Raw genomic sequence first — 20,256 nt, 5'->3', positions numbered from 1 at the left:
GGAAGCCTTTTCTTTGTACTGTGCATTAACAGTGGGCAGAAGAGGCTTCAAAGGTTCGGTTTAAGAATGTTAGCTTTTATGTTTCTTGTCCGAGCGGCTCCTTTCCACAGTTTCTTTACATTTCAGGTTGGCTACCTCTCCTTTGTTATACCCATTGGGTTATCTTTGAAAATTCCCCACTCACCAGATGAACTTCCAAATCGGAGTCTCAACACGCGGTTCTGTTTGGTGTTCAACAGCATGTCGATGCTCAAGATGCTTTAAATCTTTGCATGTACCAAGAAAGAACAATAGGGACACAAGAGAAAGCGAACGATTTGAAAGAGGAGACGGACCTACTGGCCATATCAGTGAATCCAGACAGCCTAACGCTGATGGGTTTCATTTCCTAGCAAGCTTAGACCATTCATCAAAATCACAATCATTTTTGAGAGCTCTCCTGTGGGTGGTCGAAGGTGGAGGACGAGCAAGCCCTTGGGATTGCCTTGGAAATGCATACACAAGCGTCGTTGTGTATGTAAGGAGATCCACTATGTATGTACTCGTGGTTGTTTAAGAAGAATATGAAGAGTATCGGCGCTAGTGTTCAAGTGGATGTTGGCCAAGTTCCCGACAGTTCGTGAGAGCCGACAATGTTCATTCAATTTCGGCTTTCTTCTCGCTCATCTCTATGGTATTAAGGAAAGTTTCACGGCGGAGACGCGCCTGTTCTCGAAGGACGGCGACCGCTGGAACCGCCACAAAGAGCCGCCTTTGCACGGCCTTACGATCTTCTGGTGCCGTAGGATGAGGCGAGAAAGAGACAGAGAAATGGAGGGAGAGAGAGAGAGAGAGAGAGAGAGAGAGAGAGAGAGAGAGAGAGAGAGAGAGAGAGAAGAGACGAGAGAAAAAGAATAAAGGAGAGGGGAAAAGAGAGAGAGAGAGAGAGAGAGAGAGAGAGAGAGAGAGAGAGAGAGAGAGAACCGTCTCTCGGAGACAGAGAAATTCAGAGAGATGGTTCAACCGCCAAGGGCAAATGACTCGTTCAAGGTCCTATCGAGGAACAAGAATCTCTATCATCGAAGCCCAGCTCTTTCACGCCTGTGAACAACTTCCTGTGGACATTTGTGTCCAGGTGTTCCTAATAAATAGACGGGGTTTCGATTTCATTTCGGACGTGTGATCATGATGGAGGCCACCTCGGCCAACTTTGAAGATCTGGTATTTGTTGACCCCCTTTCAGTGGGGCGGACCAATGGGACCCTTAAAACGGAACTTTCGTCTTTTTCATCCACCATTTCCCCTGAGGATGCTCGATCCTCTCAAATTATTTCACTCCAAGCAGCCAGTATCTTTTGGTTTGAAGGGGTGTGGGTACCGATTATCGGATCAATTGGCATCATTGGCAACGTGCTTTCCATTCTGGTCTTGACGAAGCGAGACCTGGACTTAAAGTCGAGCTTTGTAAACCTTCTCATTACGTTGTGCGTCTTCGACATCTTCTTTATTGTGGCAGTGAATCTATTCTATTCGCTACCCATTCACAGCAGGTTCTACGAGGTCGAGATCCTCCCTTACATGACACCCCTTCTGCTCCCCTTGATCCACATTGTTCTCACTGGATCGGTGTATAGCGTGGTGGCCGTGGCCGTGGAACGTTACTTTATCATCTGCAACCCGTTCAACATTGTCAATCAAGGTCGTGGTTTCAGGTACATCATCCTGATTGTGATCTTCTCCACCCTGTACAACCTGAACAAGTTCTTCGAAGTCACCGTCGGCTACGCCACAGTGACTCGTGAGTATTGGAACGTCACCTCACAATCCATTCAAGAGGAGAATGTGACGCAAGCCAAGGTGGTGGTGACGAGTATCCGAGGCAATGCCGAATACACAAAGATCGTTATCATCTTGAATTTCATTGTCATGGTGGTGATCCCATTGATGGTGCTGTCCATTTGCCACATTTTCACCTTCAAGGCCATCCACAAGACCACCCATTTTCATAACGCCATCTCCAGCCACCAGAGAAGAGACAACGCGATGGCGATGCTCTTCTTCTTCATCATCTTGTGCTTCGTGATCTGTCATTCGGGAAAGTTCACATTGAACTTTTTCGAGATGTCCCGAATCGCTACTCAAGAGAAGGACAAAGAATGGCCACTTTGGGCCTTCATCCTGGCCAGGATCAACCACCTGATGTTGGTGATCAACTCATCCGTCAATTTCTTCATCTACTGCTTCCGAGACGCTCGATTCCGGACGGCTTTATTCTCTCTATTGGGATTGAAGTCTTGCCACTCATTGCTCGCTTCTGAAGAGCCTATTGACCACACTTGTATTCCGGGTAGTATTAGGAGATCCAGACGGAGCCACAACAACAACTACAGCACCAATAATGGAAATCCCTGTAATGGTCAGAGTGTGAGGGAGATTCAAGACAGTGGCGAGGATGTCGAGTTAAATACGGTGACGATCAACACCGTGGTGTGTGGGATTAACGCTGAACCTCATCCGGTATGAATTCTCGAGGATCCATTTGGCCACGAACGCTCACCAGAGAATATACGTTGCTTGAGGATGTTACGTATTTGGTGTCCACTAATCTCTCTCTATGTAACCATAACCATGTTGTCGTAAATGTTGGAATCCAAGTGGCGCAGAGTGATGCTATGTCACTGAATAATGTAGCTCGTCGAATTGCTTCTGTGGTCAATGTCTCAACTGAGGGTTGTAATCAGAGTTCCAGTGAATGGTTTTCCTAGTTCGAAACACTGTACACTACTCTGCAACTGTCACCACTCACAATTGGCGTACCTTAACTAATATTACTACTATGTGTTGCATGTGACACAAATGAAATACCTGCTCAAGCTTACTACGTAATTATGTAATCTGGTCTTGGCCAACGTATCAAGTGCGTACTTGGAGACATAATAAAATTCATTCTAATTGGTCACATGGACTCCACGGGGCACTTTAGAGTTTATTTTGGAATGGGACACACTCCAGTATCGGCTCAGACAAGACCAGGAAAATATCTTATTGCCCATTGCCAAGGGTCTGAATTGGACATGGCAAGCGTGAGAAAAACACTCATTGTAGTTTAGGGTCTTCTTTGGAAGACACGGACAGTGACAATCCCTCTAATTCAAAGAGAAGCACCGTCAAAGGAAAAAAATGGCCAGGGACCCATGGCGAAGTTGCCAATAAAAATGATCCAATGATCCGATTGAACGGAAGTAAAGAAACTCAATCCAGGAGATTCTGATCCAGCCGATAATCTGGCAAAGCAACAAAACTTGAACGTGTGGCGAGAAAAAATCAAGCCCGGGAAAAGTAATATCTTCTTTCTCACAATTTCGCGAGGCCTTGAAAGACCCAACACTGAAGTGAGATTTTTGCAACATTGACTGATGTCCCCTTGTTCCGTTCACGGCTTGAAGTTTTTGTTTTGTTCAGGGATAGTGAAAAACGACCTTTCGGGGTCTGCCTGATCTGTATGTTGGGCTAATATCCTACATGGCAACGAACCAGACAATATCGATCTTTGGGAAGTGGAAAGGATTGATTGGCCCGTCAAAATGTCGTTTGCACCTGACCCTAAAACGAGGCTAGCCTATATCAAGAATACATTTTTTTTGGTAGTGGGAGCACTTTCTCATCTGAGTGCAAAATCTACAATTGGTTGAACAACCCCTTTGCAGTGGTATTCATAAAAGCTTTTAATCGGTTGGCATCCAATCCATCCCGGTTATCCAAATTGGACGTGTCATGAATGCACTCCAGTTCTGACGGCAAACACGTAGCCATTAGCAGCCTTGTTTTCATTCTTTTTTCCAACCGAAGCAAAATACATTCACTGAGGAAGGAAGGCCCTAGCTTTAACCTTTAACGAAAATTGAAATTGCCTTCAGCGGGATTTTGGGCTCGATATTAGGGCCAATTCTCTGCCTTCAATCTCCCTTCCTTCCAAATGAATTAGTATGGTCTTTTCACGAAGGAGACGTACTCTCGTCCCAGGTTTCTTTGCTTCCATCAAGGCCAAGGAAACGAGTACATCTGTCCCCCATTGTCAAAACCATATGGCTTAACTTGCTTTGACGATACAACCCTGATAATATATATATTGAGTTGATTTAGAAAAGAGGATCAGAATACAATGACCGGAACGGTTGCAATTAAATACCTCTCTGTGATTTCTCTAAAATGTTGGTACTGAAAATCCAATATTTTCAATCTTTGCACTAGCGCTTGCTCGGTTTTCAGTGTTATCTGTGAGCTCAGTTTGGAAGCCAATCCAGACATCATATATCAAGCCGGTAATTTAATGAAACATAACATGTTCCAAATAGTAAACTCAACTCCCTGGAACACAAGGGAGCAAATTTGAAAAATCCATGGGGGGTTCACGGACGTGATTGAAACAATGTCATTAAATTCAGTCGCTTTTACGTCGGCCATTAAAAGTCAAAAGAGAGACAACACCAGGTACGTGTATTCTATCTCGCTCAATATTGCTAAATGATTATGCAAAGAAGTTTCTTTCCCTATAGAGTCAATCTCCACAACCGTCTTTGATGTCCAGACTCTTATAACCAACGCATTGATTGCGTGGGGAGGAAATGTCCCTGATGCGAATCACGGACCATAAGGGGGACCAATCTCGGCACATCCTCTAATATTGTCCTCCATTTGTCTGTTCCAAAGACAATGGGGAATTGCATTGTCGTAGTGGATCATTTTCAATTTCGAAGATACTGATGCCAAATCTCTCTGGAGAAAAAGCGATGCTCCTTCAATTCTAGTCTCATGGGAATATCGAAGCCTTTGCACTGTCCTCTAGTCGCAGGAAAACAAACCTCATCTGTTCACATAGTTTTTGAACAAAGAGATCAGCATTTGTGTTGCTGATTGAAGATGGAACAAACGATTTGTTGCTAATGGGTAGAATCAGTCGAAGCTCTAGAATAAACTGATGGAATCCATTGTGATTGAAAGATCTCTAATAGCACATCATACGATGGAGGCTGCATATCGATGAGTTGCAGTGACGCACATCCTACTCACTACTCCTAACCTCTTATTTGCTTTCTTTTTAGTAATTCACAGAAAACCGATCCCACGAGAAGCTTTTCCAATTCTCAAGATTGGTTGTTCCCATTTTTTAGGAAGAAATGTTACAAAAGAAGCAAAATACGAAAGAATCGACCCTGCCTGTGGTAGTTGTTATTTAGTTAACCTTAGAGTCGCCATCGCATTGGGACCCCTTTTTCGATGGAAAGAAAGCTCTATGTGTTGGTAATCGACTTATGAACGACTTTGAATCAGTCAAAGACGAAGATGCAGAAAAAGCATGTTATCTGCTTTTGAAAACGTAGAAAAGTTCAACGCTAAATCATCTTTAAGGCAAGAACCTTGATGGCTGGAAGGACGGCTGAGCTACTTAATTTTCAGTGAGCCTTTAACCTATTCGATAAAGTTTCCCACTGAAAACATACATGATGGTTGAAAAACAAAAGCAATATCGAACGAAAATACAATAACAAAGTTGGCATTTCCTTCTATTTCAAGCTCATCCATATTTCTATTCAATTACAGAAAAATTGTTACACATACAACCCGGATAGGGGGACAGAAGCACTACATCCACATCCTCGATACATCAAGTTTAATTCCACTCGATACGATGAACTCAAAAGATCCACCATGTCTAGCTTTTCTCCATTTAGATGGTCCTAGAACCTTGGATTCAGAACCTTAAGAGAGCAACCATCGGTTGGTCGATTTTGAGGAAGTGGTCTTCTTGGTCAGTCGCTCGATCGATATAGCAGGCTCTCTCGGCGAATCTAAACTATGTGTGACCGAGGCCGTGTTTGACATTGAATGACGGCTTTGTGTATTGGTAACAAACAACGGATCCTCTTACTTACAAAAGAAAAGATTGAACTCCCAACAAAAAATAACACCTTAAGAGGGTGAGGCGGCAAGTTGAATTCAGAGAGATAGTTTTACGCACTCGGAGATGCGGAACTCAAAACAGGTTGATTCAGGGGGCAGGGGGGGGGCACACAAATCATAAGTATGTAACACAGGTAGAGAAAAAGTACTTGATGTTCTCCAGGGATTGCGAGGAGACACTTCCAAAAAATTCCTTCTAACCAAGCCAGGGCAGTCGATATTTGATCAGGAGTGGCTCAAAATTCATAATCTGGTCCGGCCATTTCGATGGCCCAACGGAACTTCTCTCGTTGGGTCTTGTTGTAGACCTTTTCTATGGGGACATCAAATTTCTTGCACCAGGCCACCGAGATACGAGGGTCAAGATAGTTCAACTTTGAGGTGCCCAAGGCGATGGTCTTGTTTTCTTCTTTGTCCACAGCTTGGGTCTCCAACTTGTTGAGCTGCTCCAAAAGGCGTTCCAGAGCCTTCTTCTTCTTATCCATATTGGCTTTGCTCGTGGCCGAGCCTCCAGTCTTATGCGACTTTTTGGCCGATTTAAACTCTTTCTCGGCCTTGGCCACAGCCTCTTTCTTGGCGTCAATCTTACCCTGGAGATTGGTCATGGATTTTTCATGCGTTTTGGGAATTGCACGCTGATGGTTGCAAAGTACGGCCACAGCACGATTAGCGCGATTGTAAGAAAGCATCTGTAATACAAACGTTAAGACTCTGTAGGCATGGAAAGAAGGGCAGGTTTCAATCTCATTTTCCTCGGTGAAAAAAATCGCAACCAACAAAAGCCATAATATGAAACACTCTTTCATCAGAATGATGTCAAATTTTCAATTGGAAAATGTCACCTACAATGAAGGCGGTGAGAATAGTGAGGCCCTATCGACAAAACCAACACTTTGTCGAAAAGGCACCAAACAGAGCATACAATTTCCCAAGTTACTGGTGTCGCAAAAACTTCAACCAAATGTTACGTATCTGAGCAATATATTAGTGAAGTTCGAGACTACTCAAATCCGACTAACCTTATGTGGTACGGTGTCATTCTCTTCGGTGAGCTCGCGCAATTGTTCTTGTAGCGTAAATGAGGCGTTGTAGGTACGGAACACTTTGGCCGTAAGCCCAGGCATGAGCGTGTTCAAGTATTCATTGAGAATGGAAGTATTGAGCCGGTCGAAGAGATCGTCGGCGGGTTTCTTATTCTCCATGAACAATTGAACGTTCTTGAAGACGCGTTTCTCCACTGCCATGCAGTTATTGTAGCGGATGGAATCCTTACCCAAGAAATCAAATTCTACCACATACTCCTGACCTGGAAATCACAAAGGAGAAAAATCCGTCTGAGTGAGAGGAGGAAGCCGAGTGAAAAGGGATCTTAAACAATTTGAATTCCCATGGAACATTTGTGCGTTCGGGAACCAATTCATTCTGCCTCAAAGACGAGGCATCTTTGTTCATAAAACTGGTGGCAAATCCTGCAATTTCCCTTCAAACGCCTTTCAACGTCAACAAATATGGTAATCTGTCTTTTGGTTGGGAAAAGGAATGGAATCCAAGCGACTGGAATATTAGGAAATTGCCCTCAAACTCTGGATCAGTTTGTCAGCTCGACTAGCTTTCAATTTCATTTTGATCTTGAAATGTAATCAACTGACTCTTCCCTTCATGTTGAGATATGTGTGCCATATGAAAGGTAGATTGTCAACGTGATGTGAACTTTCTGGTGAGTCGAGTACTATTGTAGAGAATAGTAGAGTGCGAAGGGAACATCAACAAACGTGTCCCTTTCGAAGTCCATTTCCGTTTCTTCTCAAAAAGGTTCCCCGAGCAAGGTTATCTGAGGCTTTTTCAACTGTTATTTCAAGATTGACCGATTTCTCATTTATTTACAACCGTAATTGAGGTGAGCATCGAAAAATTTGAAAAGACGTCACTACTACCAACAGTTTCTTTTCCGATGGATTTGGGACATTTTTATTGAACCAACTTACAAGTTAAGTTTTCAAAATTCACGTCCTTAATCACACACCCAGTTGCTGTGTTGTGGAAAGTTCCCCTCCCCCTCCCCAAGTGGTCACAGGGGCTTAATTAATTAAGCCAATTGCTTATTTGGTATACTTTCACAAAATAAGACAATGCTGGAAACTTTTGTCGTCATCTGTACCTGATGGGTATAACACTTAGGCCTCAAAACTAGGTGGTGGCCGAAACTTTGCATCACACCTGTGATGAATCTAATTGGATCACTCACCGTCTTTTTCTGGATGCAGAGTAATATGTTCCACGCGAAGGGAACAACAGCCTACGGTGTCGGCTTGATCTTCATCTTTCTCGTTTCCGGCTCTGAGAGCCAATTTGTCGATGAAATACAAGGCTACAGCTCGTTGTCGAACCCGCATCTCCTTGGATTTGAAATCGGAAGTGTAATCGTCGCGGATTTTGTGGATGAGCTTCTTCAGTTCTTTGGCCTTTTCGTACTTGGCCATGTCCTTTTCACCCTTGAGTTTGGATGATGGATTCAACATGACGTACTTAATCTGGTTCTGGATATTTTCTGTCCAGCAAGCCAACCAAGTGACCTAAAACGGAAGCATGACACTTTTTTATACAGTACGATCCGTGCGTGATAGATGAAAGGCTTTTTCTCTGAAGTGTAAATAAATCTCAGTGAGTACCCTTGAGTCTCGGACACAGGAGCTCACGTACTGAGTGGGCAGATTGGTATGTTTGGTGGCTTACCGTATTATCATGCTGAACCTTTTTCCACTTGTGCCCCTTGGGTGGCTGGGGAATGTTGGAGTCTTTGGAGCAATTAATGATCACGTCCTCGGGCATTACACGTCTCTTCAGCATTCCCTGTTTAGGATGCTCTCCGCGACCACGAAATAAACTGGGGGGCTCAATCCTGAAGTTTCCAATCTTTTCGATGTGGCCATCGATGGTACAAAAGCCGTACTCTTTCTGAATGTTTTCATTTTTTTCTTTCTCGGCCTTGCGCTCTTCTTTGCTCCGGCCTTTCCGTTCCTCAGACACTTTCTTGAAGTGAGCATTGATTTCGCTAAAGTTGCATTTACTCAAGTCCCGAAGGATTTCCTTCTCCTTCTCGGTCATGACTTTTCGCCAGTCTTTCAGGAAATTGCGGTTGAACACTTCCTTGGTGGTGTAATCGTGGTCCAACATCCGACCGTAGAAAGTGGCCACTTCTTCGGTCTCTTCACTAAGCTTCATTCGCTTACCTTCATAATAGAAGTGAACATGGCTGGGCAACGGTTCGTAGAGCGGGGCAAATAATGGGCCTTTGTGCTGGAGAAAATGCCATTTGGTCCCGTCGTCCTTCTTGTGGGTGGTCTCTTCCCACCATTTCCAAACTTCGGTTGATTCCTCCTTCTTGACGCCACGCTTTGAGGCGGGTCCTTTGGCAGAAGTGGGTGGAGCTTTGGCAGATTTCTTAGCAGGCTTCGGCTTCTTCTTGGACTTGGCAGCGGGCTTGACATCCTCTTGTTCCTCATAGTCCTCGTCTTCATCTTTGTACACGGGCTCTTCTTTCTTGACGCGCTTCTTCTTAGCAATTGGAACGTCCTCATCGTCATCTTCTTCCGGTTGGAATTCGTCATCTTCGTCATCATCCACTTTCCGTTTCTTGGAGCTACGGATCTAAGAGTAAAATGCAATCAATTGAATTAGGGTGACATCATTATCAAGCCCAAACTAATCAGTCAATTTCAATCGAAAAAAACAACGATTTATTGACGTGATCTGATGAAAAGGAAACATTGCTGTTGCGATCATTTCAGTAGACATGTTGAGCGAATTGGCAAATTCCGCAAGACTTTCCGACACTACTTATTCTTTCTGCTTTTCACAGTAAGGTGCGAGTATGACAACTTCCACATTTGGCTTGTCCAAACAGGGCGACATATTTTTCCCAAATGGAAACTCAATCTCGTCATACTCATACATATGGTGGTACTGAAAGCGCCTTCGCCATCTTCAAGATATTCAACATGATCGAGGTGGTAGTTGGGATCGATATGTTAGGAAATGGAAATGTGTCAAGCTCAGGTGTGAATGACATCACATAGTGAATTGAAAAGTTACAGTAGATATTTCCTTGCGCACGAGCATGATGCAGCTGCCTCCTTACAACTATCAGAATCATCCTCAGTCTATTTCTATCCAATGAAAATATAGTATAGTTATTCAAAGGGGATCAATTGTATTCACGACTTTGAATCTGAAGAGCACGATCCGCAAGGGTTTTCATATTCTTTTCGGAGCTAATAAAGAGTTCTTTAAACAAGGGAATAGAAATTTTCCACGTTTTGAGAATTTGCTCAATGAACTAGCCACGACAAGTGGGGGGTTGTAGGACTTTTGAACTAAAATTGCATCCTCGATTTCAACTCTTCTTTGAATGTCGCACTTCAAAACTGAATTCAGATATCTAAGGAAGAGATGCGACATACCTTTGAAGTTGTCTCAACAAGCCATTTTTAGAAATAAGAAATGCGAAGTCGATCAAAGCAAATAACTCTTCAATTGTCCGCTTACTTATGCTTGTCGAGATATTATTGCAATCGATGTGGATTCTCATCTTCGACTACATCATCTTAGACTGCAGGGTTCTCTTCCACCAAGCGCTCCTAATTAGGTGGAAGTAAATGAATGCCAGTCATACATAACCCCGCACATAATGAACGTGTCAGGCACAATATTTAATTGATGAAGAAGCTGCCATGAAGGAACGATTTCCAACTGGATTGGCGTTCCGACCTCATTTCACCTATACTACCTTATTATCTCCTCAAAAAATAATGTTCATGATGTGTCTTACTTCTGAGGAAAAAAAATTAAGACCTTTATTTCACGAGTGTACTTGCTAATTCCAGAAATAACCAGCTTCAAACTTACGACTATCAAGACATCCATTACTAAAGTACATAATCTAAAACATACGGCTTTTGTATGAAAGGAATAAAATTAATGGAGCTAAAAATAATTGAGACCATCGCAAGTATTATCGTAATGAAAAAGAAACCTCAGCCGGTATAACGACTTTTCTAAAGTACAAAGTGTCTATCAAAATGGTTCCGAGTCAATTTAAGTTCTTAGTGCCTTCGTGAGTGTAATTTTTTTTTACTTGGAACGAAAAGGATGCATCTCTTAATTCAAATAAAATATAATCCGAACGTTGGCCGAACCTTAGCAAATGAATTGTATGTAATCCAAATTCTGAGTCTCGAGTTAGATACTGCACATGACACCAAAAACAGGATCTTTTCTCTCTTGTGGAGAAAATACTGCCGTAATCCAATCTGATTGTTACTTAATATTATCCACCTAAATCAGAACTAACGTGTAGTATGTGGAAGTGGAGGAGCAGCGTATTCGTATTGGTCACAAAAGACACAAAAAGCAGTATTTGATATCTCATTTTTTGACATAAAGTATTTGCTATTGGGGATAGTAGTTCCAATGGAAGCTATTACGTAGAGTAAAGTTTGATTTTGCCAAACAAACAGATGAATACAAGAAAAATGTTTCAAGAAGTAAATAGACGTTTGAACACGAAGGCGAGTTTCTATGAAACAAATGCAACTAGAAAATGGATAGAGCCCAAGCAAGATCCGGACAGTTAGTTGCAAGACAAGACCGTTGGGAAACATGTAAAATCGTACAAGCTAATCCACAGCAATGATGTCAATAGGTGATTAAGTATCCAATGGGACCGATTTCTCGCAATAGCAAATGCAAAAAAAAAAAGAACAGCATGGTAATTAATCATCAGTTGGTCGTTTATCTAGTTAACATAATAATTCCATTAAAAGTCATCAGAAACCTACCGGGGTATTAATGCTTTGTACATGTAAGTATGTGTGATATTTGTGTATACATTGCTTTCAGTTTTGTTTGATCAGATTAAGAATATTATAATTTCATAACGGCATAAAAACTTTCTGCAAATTGAGTGATAAACTGCTAAGATGTAGAATGATTCCATTTAAAAGGGTTTTACCGAAGACATTAGAACGACCATATAAAGGATAAAAGCGGAATTAAAGAATCTCTTCGAGAGAGAATAGATGAAATTCAAGTGGGAGAAATCTTTTGGAATATCTCACTTTCAAAAGCTTGCAAAAAGGCAATCACCCGGATGAAAAAAGCAGAAATTTGCGAATGTATGCCAATGGTACAAAGTGGAAGCATTACAACCTAGGAAAACATTAATCAAAGGCCATTCTATCACCTTTGAAGTATAGTCAGTCGACATCTGAACCAAGTTTGTGCGGTATGGTTGGCAAATGGGTTAATCCCTGAGCGTTTTCGGGGGAGTTAGACGGTTTTTTACTTATAGGTTTAATTGGAGTTTTTGATTGGATGGGTTTAATTTGATTTTCAATTAAATGTAGAAGATGAGATGGACTGGAGTGAAACGTTGAACAGAAGGTGAATTTTTTCATAAATTCTCCCCGTTGATTTGATACCAGTTCGTCAGTCCAAGAAGTGTAACAAATTGGTGTTTTTAAGAAGGAACCTAATAAAAAAAAAATCGGACAGGAATATTTTTCATATATTTCCTTTCTCGTTTAAAAAGGAAAGCAAAAAGTGGGAGGGCGGCTAAAACCCATTCAGTTATCGATACCGTTACTTTTGCAGAAATGTAACGCATTTTAGGTAGCATTATTTAAAAAAGTAATACCGTGACTCAAGCCATTCAACCAAGTAATTTTGAGGAATGAACAACAATACAGAAGACATGGATTTTCCTACCATTTTAGTCTATGAAATCGAGATATTGCCCTTGCAATTCATTATTAATCCAATTACAGCCAAAGAAAGACAAGGGTCGTGGAAAAATGAGGGAACCAATTATAAAAGATTTGCTATTAACCCGCCCGTAGAAGACCCCGCCAACGGTTTTTTTTTTTTTATTATCCATCAGGCGGGTTTTCACCAACCCTGCTGTGAGGCTAGATAAAGATAGTCCTTGAAGCAACGAGTGCCCTCCTGACATCTTTTGCAATGCAAAGGCTTTGGCATAAGCATATTTTTCCTGAGTAAGGTTAATGTAATCTGTATCTTTCATTCTTCTATGCTGATCGATCTAGGAATCTTCAATATTAGGCATTAAAAACGTCTTAACATTTCCAATCAACTTACCGGCTTTTCATCTTCACTGTCCTCGTCCATGGGCTCTTCCTTCATGGATTCTTGAGATGCTTGCGAGTCCTGAGAATCGTCATCACAGTCCATTGAATCATTTCCGTTTGTTTCTCCATCTTCTTCTTTAATACTTTGCTCACGGTCGCGACGTTCTTTTTCCTTCCGTTCGCGACGCTCCCTTTCTTTTCGTTCTCTCCGTTCCTCTTCCGTTTCTTTACTTTTAGACTTGTGACGCCTTGAGTACAACATGGAAATGAAAAATGTTAATTTAGATTTTAACTGCAATCTAAAAGTTCGTGTACTTACTCCTCGCGATCTTTCCTTTCCTGTTCTTTGCGAATCTTCCGTTCCTCTTCCGTTTCTTCGCGCTTTCCTTCGCGCTTATGTTTGTCTTCTCGCTCTTTCCTTTCCTTCTCTTTACGGATCCGTCTCTCTTCCTCGGTTTCCTCTCGTTTTCCTTCCTTTTTGTGGCGTTCCTCGCGTTCCTTCCGTTCCTTTTCCTTCCTAATTCGTCTTTCCTCTTCCGTTTCGGGTCGTTTTCCTTCTCGCTTATAACGTTCCTCTCGCTCTCTTTTTTCCTTTTCCTTTCGGATTCGACGTTCCTCTTCGGTTTCTTCTCGTCGTCCTTCTTTCTTATGGCGTTCCTCGCGTTCCTTTCTCTCCTTTTCTTTACGAATTTTTCGTTCCTCTTCAGTTTCTTTCCTTCTCTCTTTGTCCTTATGTTTATGTTTAGACGAACTGCTGCTTCGGTGGTCTGATTTGCCGTCATGAATTCCATTTTTCAGATCTGCAATAGAAAAGAAAAAAAATCAAATCAAATCAAAAATTTATATGCGACTCAAGTTGCAGGAGTTGTACATGAAAGTACATCTAAGTTTGAAATTATTTACTCAATCCCTGGATCTGCCTTTTGAATGAGTTTTGAGTCTCGAAAAAGCCTCGAGATGTAGATCGTCATTCATTGAGCTTGCGCATAAAATGCAAATATTGGTTGTTTGTCTTGATCAAAATTCTGGGGAGATTAGGTATTTTCTTTCAATTAATATGAGCTAATGATTGCATTGTAATTTTGCAAGGCCAATTAATTAAAGTTTGTATAAGTGCAAAAATGGCTTTAACCGACCTAAATTTCACCACTTAAAATAAATTGGGTGATGCAATGGTTCGTTATGTATTATGATTCTTACTTAGAGCTCAGTCAACAAAATTTGATGAAGTAATTGGTCACGCAAATTTTTGATCAGTTACAATTTTAGGCCAAACATATAAATATAACCGGCGCAATATGCATCATTTATCCATATATCAAGCACAGGTGTAATCCTCCAATTAGGCCCCGTTCCGGTCGGTCACTTATACGCAAGGGTCTTTACATCTACCAACTTCATTCGTTTGGGTTTTAAAATGTGTGACATCCAGACATAGTAGACTTATATTTTAGGAATCCGTTCTTGAAAATGGCAGTAGAATACTTGCAAATTGCAGCTTCCAGTGCCTTTCCTTCACTTCAATTTCGTCACACAACTAGGAACTGTTATGATAGCCATGATAGAAAAGAAACACCCAAAAAACACAAATAATTGAGAACCATCTGCCTTGAAATTCATCGGATTCAGTTCAGCGGGTTCTGACATTTGACCAACTGAACATAATCTCTTTAATTTTACCTATAACTAGCCGACTCGACTACTTTATTTTTCATTAAAATTTACATCCAGTCCAACGATCTGCTACCTTTTTCCCCTGCCCGCAGCCGTACCCGCCCCCGGTTGCTGCGAGATGGCTATCCGGCCTCCCAATTTTTTCTAAGTATTCCTCTCTTTTTGGACATAGCCTCGTATCCTTCTAGCCTTCCTCCTCCTCGTTCTTTCATAGTGCTCCTGTCCAAGCAAGGAGAAGAAGGCTTTGTCGTACTACTAGATCTACTGCATGGACTACTGCATACTACTCCTACTACTACTACTTCTACTAGCACGTTTGAAAACGAGATCAAGACTAAACAGAGAAAACAGCCAAATTCTCCTCATAGCAAGTAACATATCCCCAAAATGGTAAGAAAGCAAACTTAGACTCGCACTTACCCGAATCACCATGATCGGAGGTTCCCTGTAAGAAGGAAGAAATTACATGAAATCCATGCATTTCGACTTCAACCCTCCAGCTCAACTTGGACCGCGTGGACCAATCTCGCGTTTAAACACCCGATTTTCACTCGATTGTAGGGGTTATATCCGGATTTAGCCCGGTCAAACCCTCGCCCCGAGTCTCGAGTGGGATTGGATACTCACATTTCCGTTCATGAAGCTAGATTCCATGCCGTTTTCGCCCATTTTCCCCAGCCGCTTCGATCCGTTGTCCGTTGTTCACTTCTCTTCTGTTCTCGGAGTGGCAAAGATGGCAGAGTCACCACTCTGCTCTTGCTTCTATCTACAGAAAGAGTAGAGTAGTACTACTACTCCGTGTTCGGTGTTGAGTCTAAGTTCCTGTTCGCAATGGCACTTAGACGCTCACAGAGCTCGATTCTCAGATTGGGGAAAAAGAAGACAAGTCCAGGGACGACGAAAGGTGACCCAATATGGTAGTTCCACTCAATTGTGATAAACAACCATGTAGATGAAGATAGTCGGATTGCAATGGGATATTGGGTGAGAAACGGAGTTTGTGTGTCTTAAATATAGGGTTCATGGTGTGCGACAGGGATAGTGGTTGGGGCAATATGTGTAATTTTTGGTAAAGAAAAGAACAGGGAGAATAGAAGAAAAGTTTGAAATCATGGTCACCATGTCATCAAATTCCTCAAAGTAAGAGCGTTTCACTATAAATTTGATGGATATGGCCATTCATGCCGAGTATTTTAATCAAAAGCATGGAAAATTGTAAATATTTACTAAATTCATGAGTAGGATCCATGAAAGTCTGGTCTCGAGACTTTCATTCGCATGTTCCGTGTCACTTTTGACTTTTGGAGCGGTACCGGCATTGGCAAAACGGGCGGATTAGGCAGAGATCAGATGTTCGTCTTTCTCCTTGAATTGGCCTGGCCGGGGCTGACCTGGTTTTTGTCGAGTAACTTGGAAGGGCGCCCCGCCGACGGCCCCGCCGTTCGACTCCCTCACTCCCTCCTTCGACCGAGAGAGAGATCATGGCCGGACCGCTAAGTCTCTGGCCTGATGGATGAACACATGAGATTCGAGATTCGAGAATCGAGATTCGACTCGTCTCGACGTCAGTGAGCCACGACGTTGGGTTCTGGGGTCTTGAAGAAGCAGATGGCGATGCGGTTGCCATCGATAAATGTATGTTACCCACCATAAGTGGTGACCCCACTGCCTCTGTCTCTTCGGCCCGGTTTATCTCTGCATTTGTGGCGTTAAAGTCGTACCGATTGAGGTTGGTAGGGATAAAGAATCATTAGGGGGAGGCGGGTATCTCAGTTTTAGGCTAAGTAAACGCCATTCACTCGGTGTTAAGACTATACATAGATCATTTCCCAATCAAGCTACGATGGTAACATCCCTTCTCTTGATGACTCTAGTGATTGTTCTTTAGTTAATAATCCAGCCAGAGATGGGTCGAACCTAAGATAAGCAAGTAATTCTACGCTCTAAAATTTCTGGAGTAAGTAATGTCGTCCGAAGGTTCCTGCTTCGGATGGATATACTTTGACGGGTTAGGATGAAAAACCAAGGGAACTAACTTAGGGAAAATAATTAGTTGCAAGCCTTGGTGCAACTTTAATAGGGCCTCTTTGCAACTTGAAGCTCTACCAATCCTTATTGAACTCGAGAAAAAGCTCATAAAGCTGGATTTTCCATTTGTAGAACCTGTCCTGATTGCCCTCGAACTCGATTTTTTTTTACCAAGTATCCATGGCATCCACGCAACCAACGTTTATGAATAACACACATTTAAATCTAAGCCCTGATTCATCGGACTGAATGTCTTATTGCTTCACCTGATTTGAACATATGTGATCATTACAGAAATATTACAAGCCAGATCGAAATTGGCGAAGGTGAGCGAGTCGTACACTTTCAATATGCTGGCATAGATGAATGGCAGTTTTGACAGAAAACGACCAGAAGTCTTGGATGGTGGGATAATTCAAGAGCATAAAGGCCACACCATCCACCTCGTCGGACATCATGAATGACGCGATATGAGCACAATCCACAGTATTTAGCAAAAATTTGGCTGTATCTGCTGGCGTCCACGACTCTGGGTTCGAATGCAGAACAATTTCGCGGATAGGGGGAGGTTGATCTTGGTTTACGATGGGATAATAATCGCTCATATCTTGCAACGGGTCTCCTTGGAATTTTTGATTCGCGTGGGATCCCTCGAACCCCAACGACTTTCTAAGACATTGGCTTTCTATGACTTGTTGCTCCTTCTTGCTCGGCCTAATCTTCAGGTGAAGTTTGTAGTTGGGTATTTTCGCCCCTCGGGTTCGAATCTCGCTTTTGGGTAAAATCGCTTCCCACTCCTTTTTCCGGCCCTTGCCTGGCTTGCCGCCCATTCCGTTGTCTTCATTGCCCTCAGGCGACGCGCTCCGGGACATATTGGGGGTGGCAGACTCATCTGTCTCGGAAGAAGTCGCCGATCCACCATCGGGCTCCGGATTGTCCTCGGGAACTTCGAGCTGTCGCTTACGCCCTCGTCGAGCCTTGGGCTCATAATCGGGTTTCAACTCGGCCTTGGGTCGGCTCACGCAACTGTCTGGACATTCATCGAATCTGGTCAGTGAGAGTAAATTCTTGCACGCCCCCAACTTCTGGCATACGCTTCGACAGAAGTCATCTACTAGATTGGCTTTGGTTGGGATTTCGATGTCAGCCTTCAATAGATGCACTCTTGATTTTCCCTTGATTGTGAACTTTTCGAATCCGATTCGGGGCAACTCGGTTTGACATTCCAAGCGTTTCAAAACGGAGCCCGACTTGTGAGATGAGCCAATGATTCTGGAGAGAACCTCGCTTAACACTAGCCGAACCGGACCGGGTCCAATTGACTTGGGAAGACCCGCCAATCGGGCTCGACTTAGGAACATAGAGGAATAGCACCGATAGTTGAAAAAAATTGGTTGACACCAACTGCTTGCAGAGTCCATTGGATTGGGGATCAGAGGTTGGGGTGATACCGCAGGAGAGAGTTTTCCCTCTGGAGAGTCTTTTGGTGACTCCTTCGTTGTAGCAGAGCTTTTTGACGAATTGTCGACGTTCTCTTCCGGGTTACATAGAGGTTTGGGTAGAAAACTTGACGGAACACTTAGCTGGCCTCCATTCAAACACGCCCATCCCACCGGGAATATCGTTTGGGCAGTTGCTGGCACAAGGATTAGTCTAGCATTGATGGAGTCTGTCATTTCCTCGATGGCTAAAATATTGTCACGAATGTCGTTGATCTTGCCAACTCTGATTTCGTCATCCACCAAAATTTCCAGAATCTGACCCACTTGGAACCCCATTTCTTTGGCATCCAATTTGCTGGGAAAGTGTCTGCGAGGGCAATGAGGCTTCCGCTTTTCTTGCTCACTTTGCCGGCAAGGAATCTTGGACCATCCGTTGGACCACCCGAATGGAAAAATCACGGGGGAATTCTTGTGGCACAGATACTTTTGTTCCGGATTGGAAAAACACGACACAACAAAAAACTTGTCCTCAAACTTTTGCTCGATTATAGCTCTTTCAATGCAAGTGGAATTGGGCGGGATGAACTCCAACAGAGACTGGGCATCAAACTGATTTTTGGGCACTTCCGGTTGATCCGGAAACAGCTCCTCTGGAATGGTCTTCACGGCCTCAGATTCCAAAAGATCGTTGATGGAAACGGATTCGTCGACATTATCCGGCCTCTGATAGCTGTTACCCTCTTGCTGGCCTCGTTTAAAGGGCGCGAGTCGGTCTGACAAATAGAATTCGAACCACGTGGATGAAGAGCCCACGTGTTGAAGAGTTAAGAGACCTCCATGGTTATTCAGTACTTTGGCTGGCCAAAACTTGCTGGGATTCACGTTGCTATGCACCTCAAGCATCATGCCTGGCTTGATACGGTCCAGGTTGGTGACTCCATTACCGTCGATAAAATGCATGGAGATTGTATCGATGGTGATATCCTCCAAGTATTGAATGGCCAGTTGCTGCCAATTTGGGCAAGTGAGTTGAATCTCTGGAGGAGCCGTAAGGACGACTTTGTTCATTTGACACCAGCCTAATGGATAAAGCTTGTCCTTATACAGATCCCGCCAGACAAAGGTCTTTCGAAGAGGATCATGTCCCACCAAGGACAACTTGAGCATGGGACCGAAAGTCTGTTCCACCCGAGCCAACCAATACAAATCGGAGGTAGAATCGAGGAGAATCTCGACCACCATGCCTTCCCTCACGCCCGAATCGTTGGCCACTTCCACGTGAGCCAAGAGATCCTCCTGGACTTCGGTCCAACCCCGTTGCTCCAAGGTTGCCGGCCAATCAAAGGTCCAAACCTTAACCAGAGCAGATGTTGGATGGGGAGGTGTTGTAGTGGTAGCTTCTTCATTGTCAACGTCCATGTTCTGAGATCCTTCAACCACTGAAGGACATTCATCTTTGGAATGCTCCATCGTTCCCTATAAAGAGCAATATTCTTGATTAGTTGGCAACAGTAAAGGTGTTATCATAGCGTGCAATGCGTGATAATATTAGACACACCAACAAAGAAAGAGCACTATATGCGTGTGCTCATCCTTATTCGTAAATGTAAAAAAAATCAAAAAAAAACTATGACAAACAGTTCAGTGGATAAACCCTTACCTGACAGCATCAAACCAAGCCAATCGTTGATACAGGTTTGAGATAAAGGATAATCGTTGATCTCTTCTGCTATTCGTTACTGCAATAATTCAGAGTGAGTAAGCGAATGAGGAGGAAGAGGAGAAGTCGATGAAGGAGGATCTATAAGGTCTCCTGGCTTAACGGCGACTACTACCACTTTAATCGGAGGTCCGCTCATCGCAAGACTAAGAAATGGTTACACGCAACCTCGTCTGTTAGATCGCAGCTAGCTTTGTCTTAAGCATAATCATTACCAGATGCAAAGCGTGGACGCAGAGTGGCTGAGAACCTACCCTCGTGACGAGGGCACCTTGATCATGAATTGGGAGGGGGTTGGGGTCCGTTT

At 43.1% G+C, this 20,256-nt stretch overlaps 3 protein-coding genes across 3 annotated transcripts; 1 reads left to right on the top strand and 2 right to left on the bottom strand.

Annotated features, from left to right (window-relative positions):
• Window positions 1–1,012: 1,012 nt before the first annotated feature.
• On the top strand, window positions 1,013–2,926 carry LOC131884998 (FMRFamide receptor-like). The gene has a single exon (XM_059232915.1). The coding sequence runs from the start codon at window positions 1,165–1,167 to the stop codon at window positions 2,500–2,502; it is 1,338 nt and encodes a 445-aa protein (XP_059088898.1). The 5' UTR covers window positions 1,013–1,164; the 3' UTR covers window positions 2,503–2,926.
• Window positions 2,927–5,517: 2,591 nt separating this feature from the next.
• LOC131884498 (DNA topoisomerase I, mitochondrial-like) lies at window positions 5,518–15,640 on the bottom strand. The gene is made up of 8 exons (XM_059232303.1): window positions 15,387–15,640; window positions 15,180–15,204; window positions 13,405–13,885; window positions 13,096–13,333; window positions 8,674–9,588; window positions 8,186–8,513; window positions 6,960–7,246; window positions 5,518–6,629 (listed from the first exon to the last, which is right to left on the bottom strand). Exons 1-8 carry the CDS (start codon window positions 15,426–15,428, stop codon window positions 6,177–6,179), a joined length of 2,769 nt encoding a protein of 922 aa, XP_059088286.1. The 5' UTR covers window positions 15,429–15,640; the 3' UTR covers window positions 5,518–6,176.
• Window positions 15,641–17,005: 1,365 nt separating this feature from the next.
• On the bottom strand, window positions 17,006–20,046 carry LOC131885200 (scm-like with four MBT domains protein 1). Its single transcript, XM_059233157.1, has 2 exons — window positions 19,890–20,046; window positions 17,006–19,705 (listed from the first exon to the last, which is right to left on the bottom strand). The coding sequence occupies exon 2, from the start codon at window positions 19,697–19,699 to the stop codon at window positions 17,087–17,089; it is 2,613 nt and encodes an 870-aa protein (XP_059089140.1). The 5' UTR covers window positions 19,700–19,705; window positions 19,890–20,046; the 3' UTR covers window positions 17,006–17,086.
• Between the last annotated feature and the right edge of the window lie 210 nt (window positions 20,047–20,256).

The sequence above is a fragment of the Tigriopus californicus genome, chromosome 8 (genome assembly GCF_007210705.1).
Source record: "Tigriopus californicus strain San Diego chromosome 8, Tcal_SD_v2.1, whole genome shotgun sequence".
In the NCBI taxonomy this organism is placed as follows: domain Eukaryota; kingdom Metazoa; phylum Arthropoda; class Copepoda; order Harpacticoida; family Harpacticidae; genus Tigriopus; species Tigriopus californicus.
This window is presented reverse-complemented; position numbering and strand designations above follow the sequence as displayed.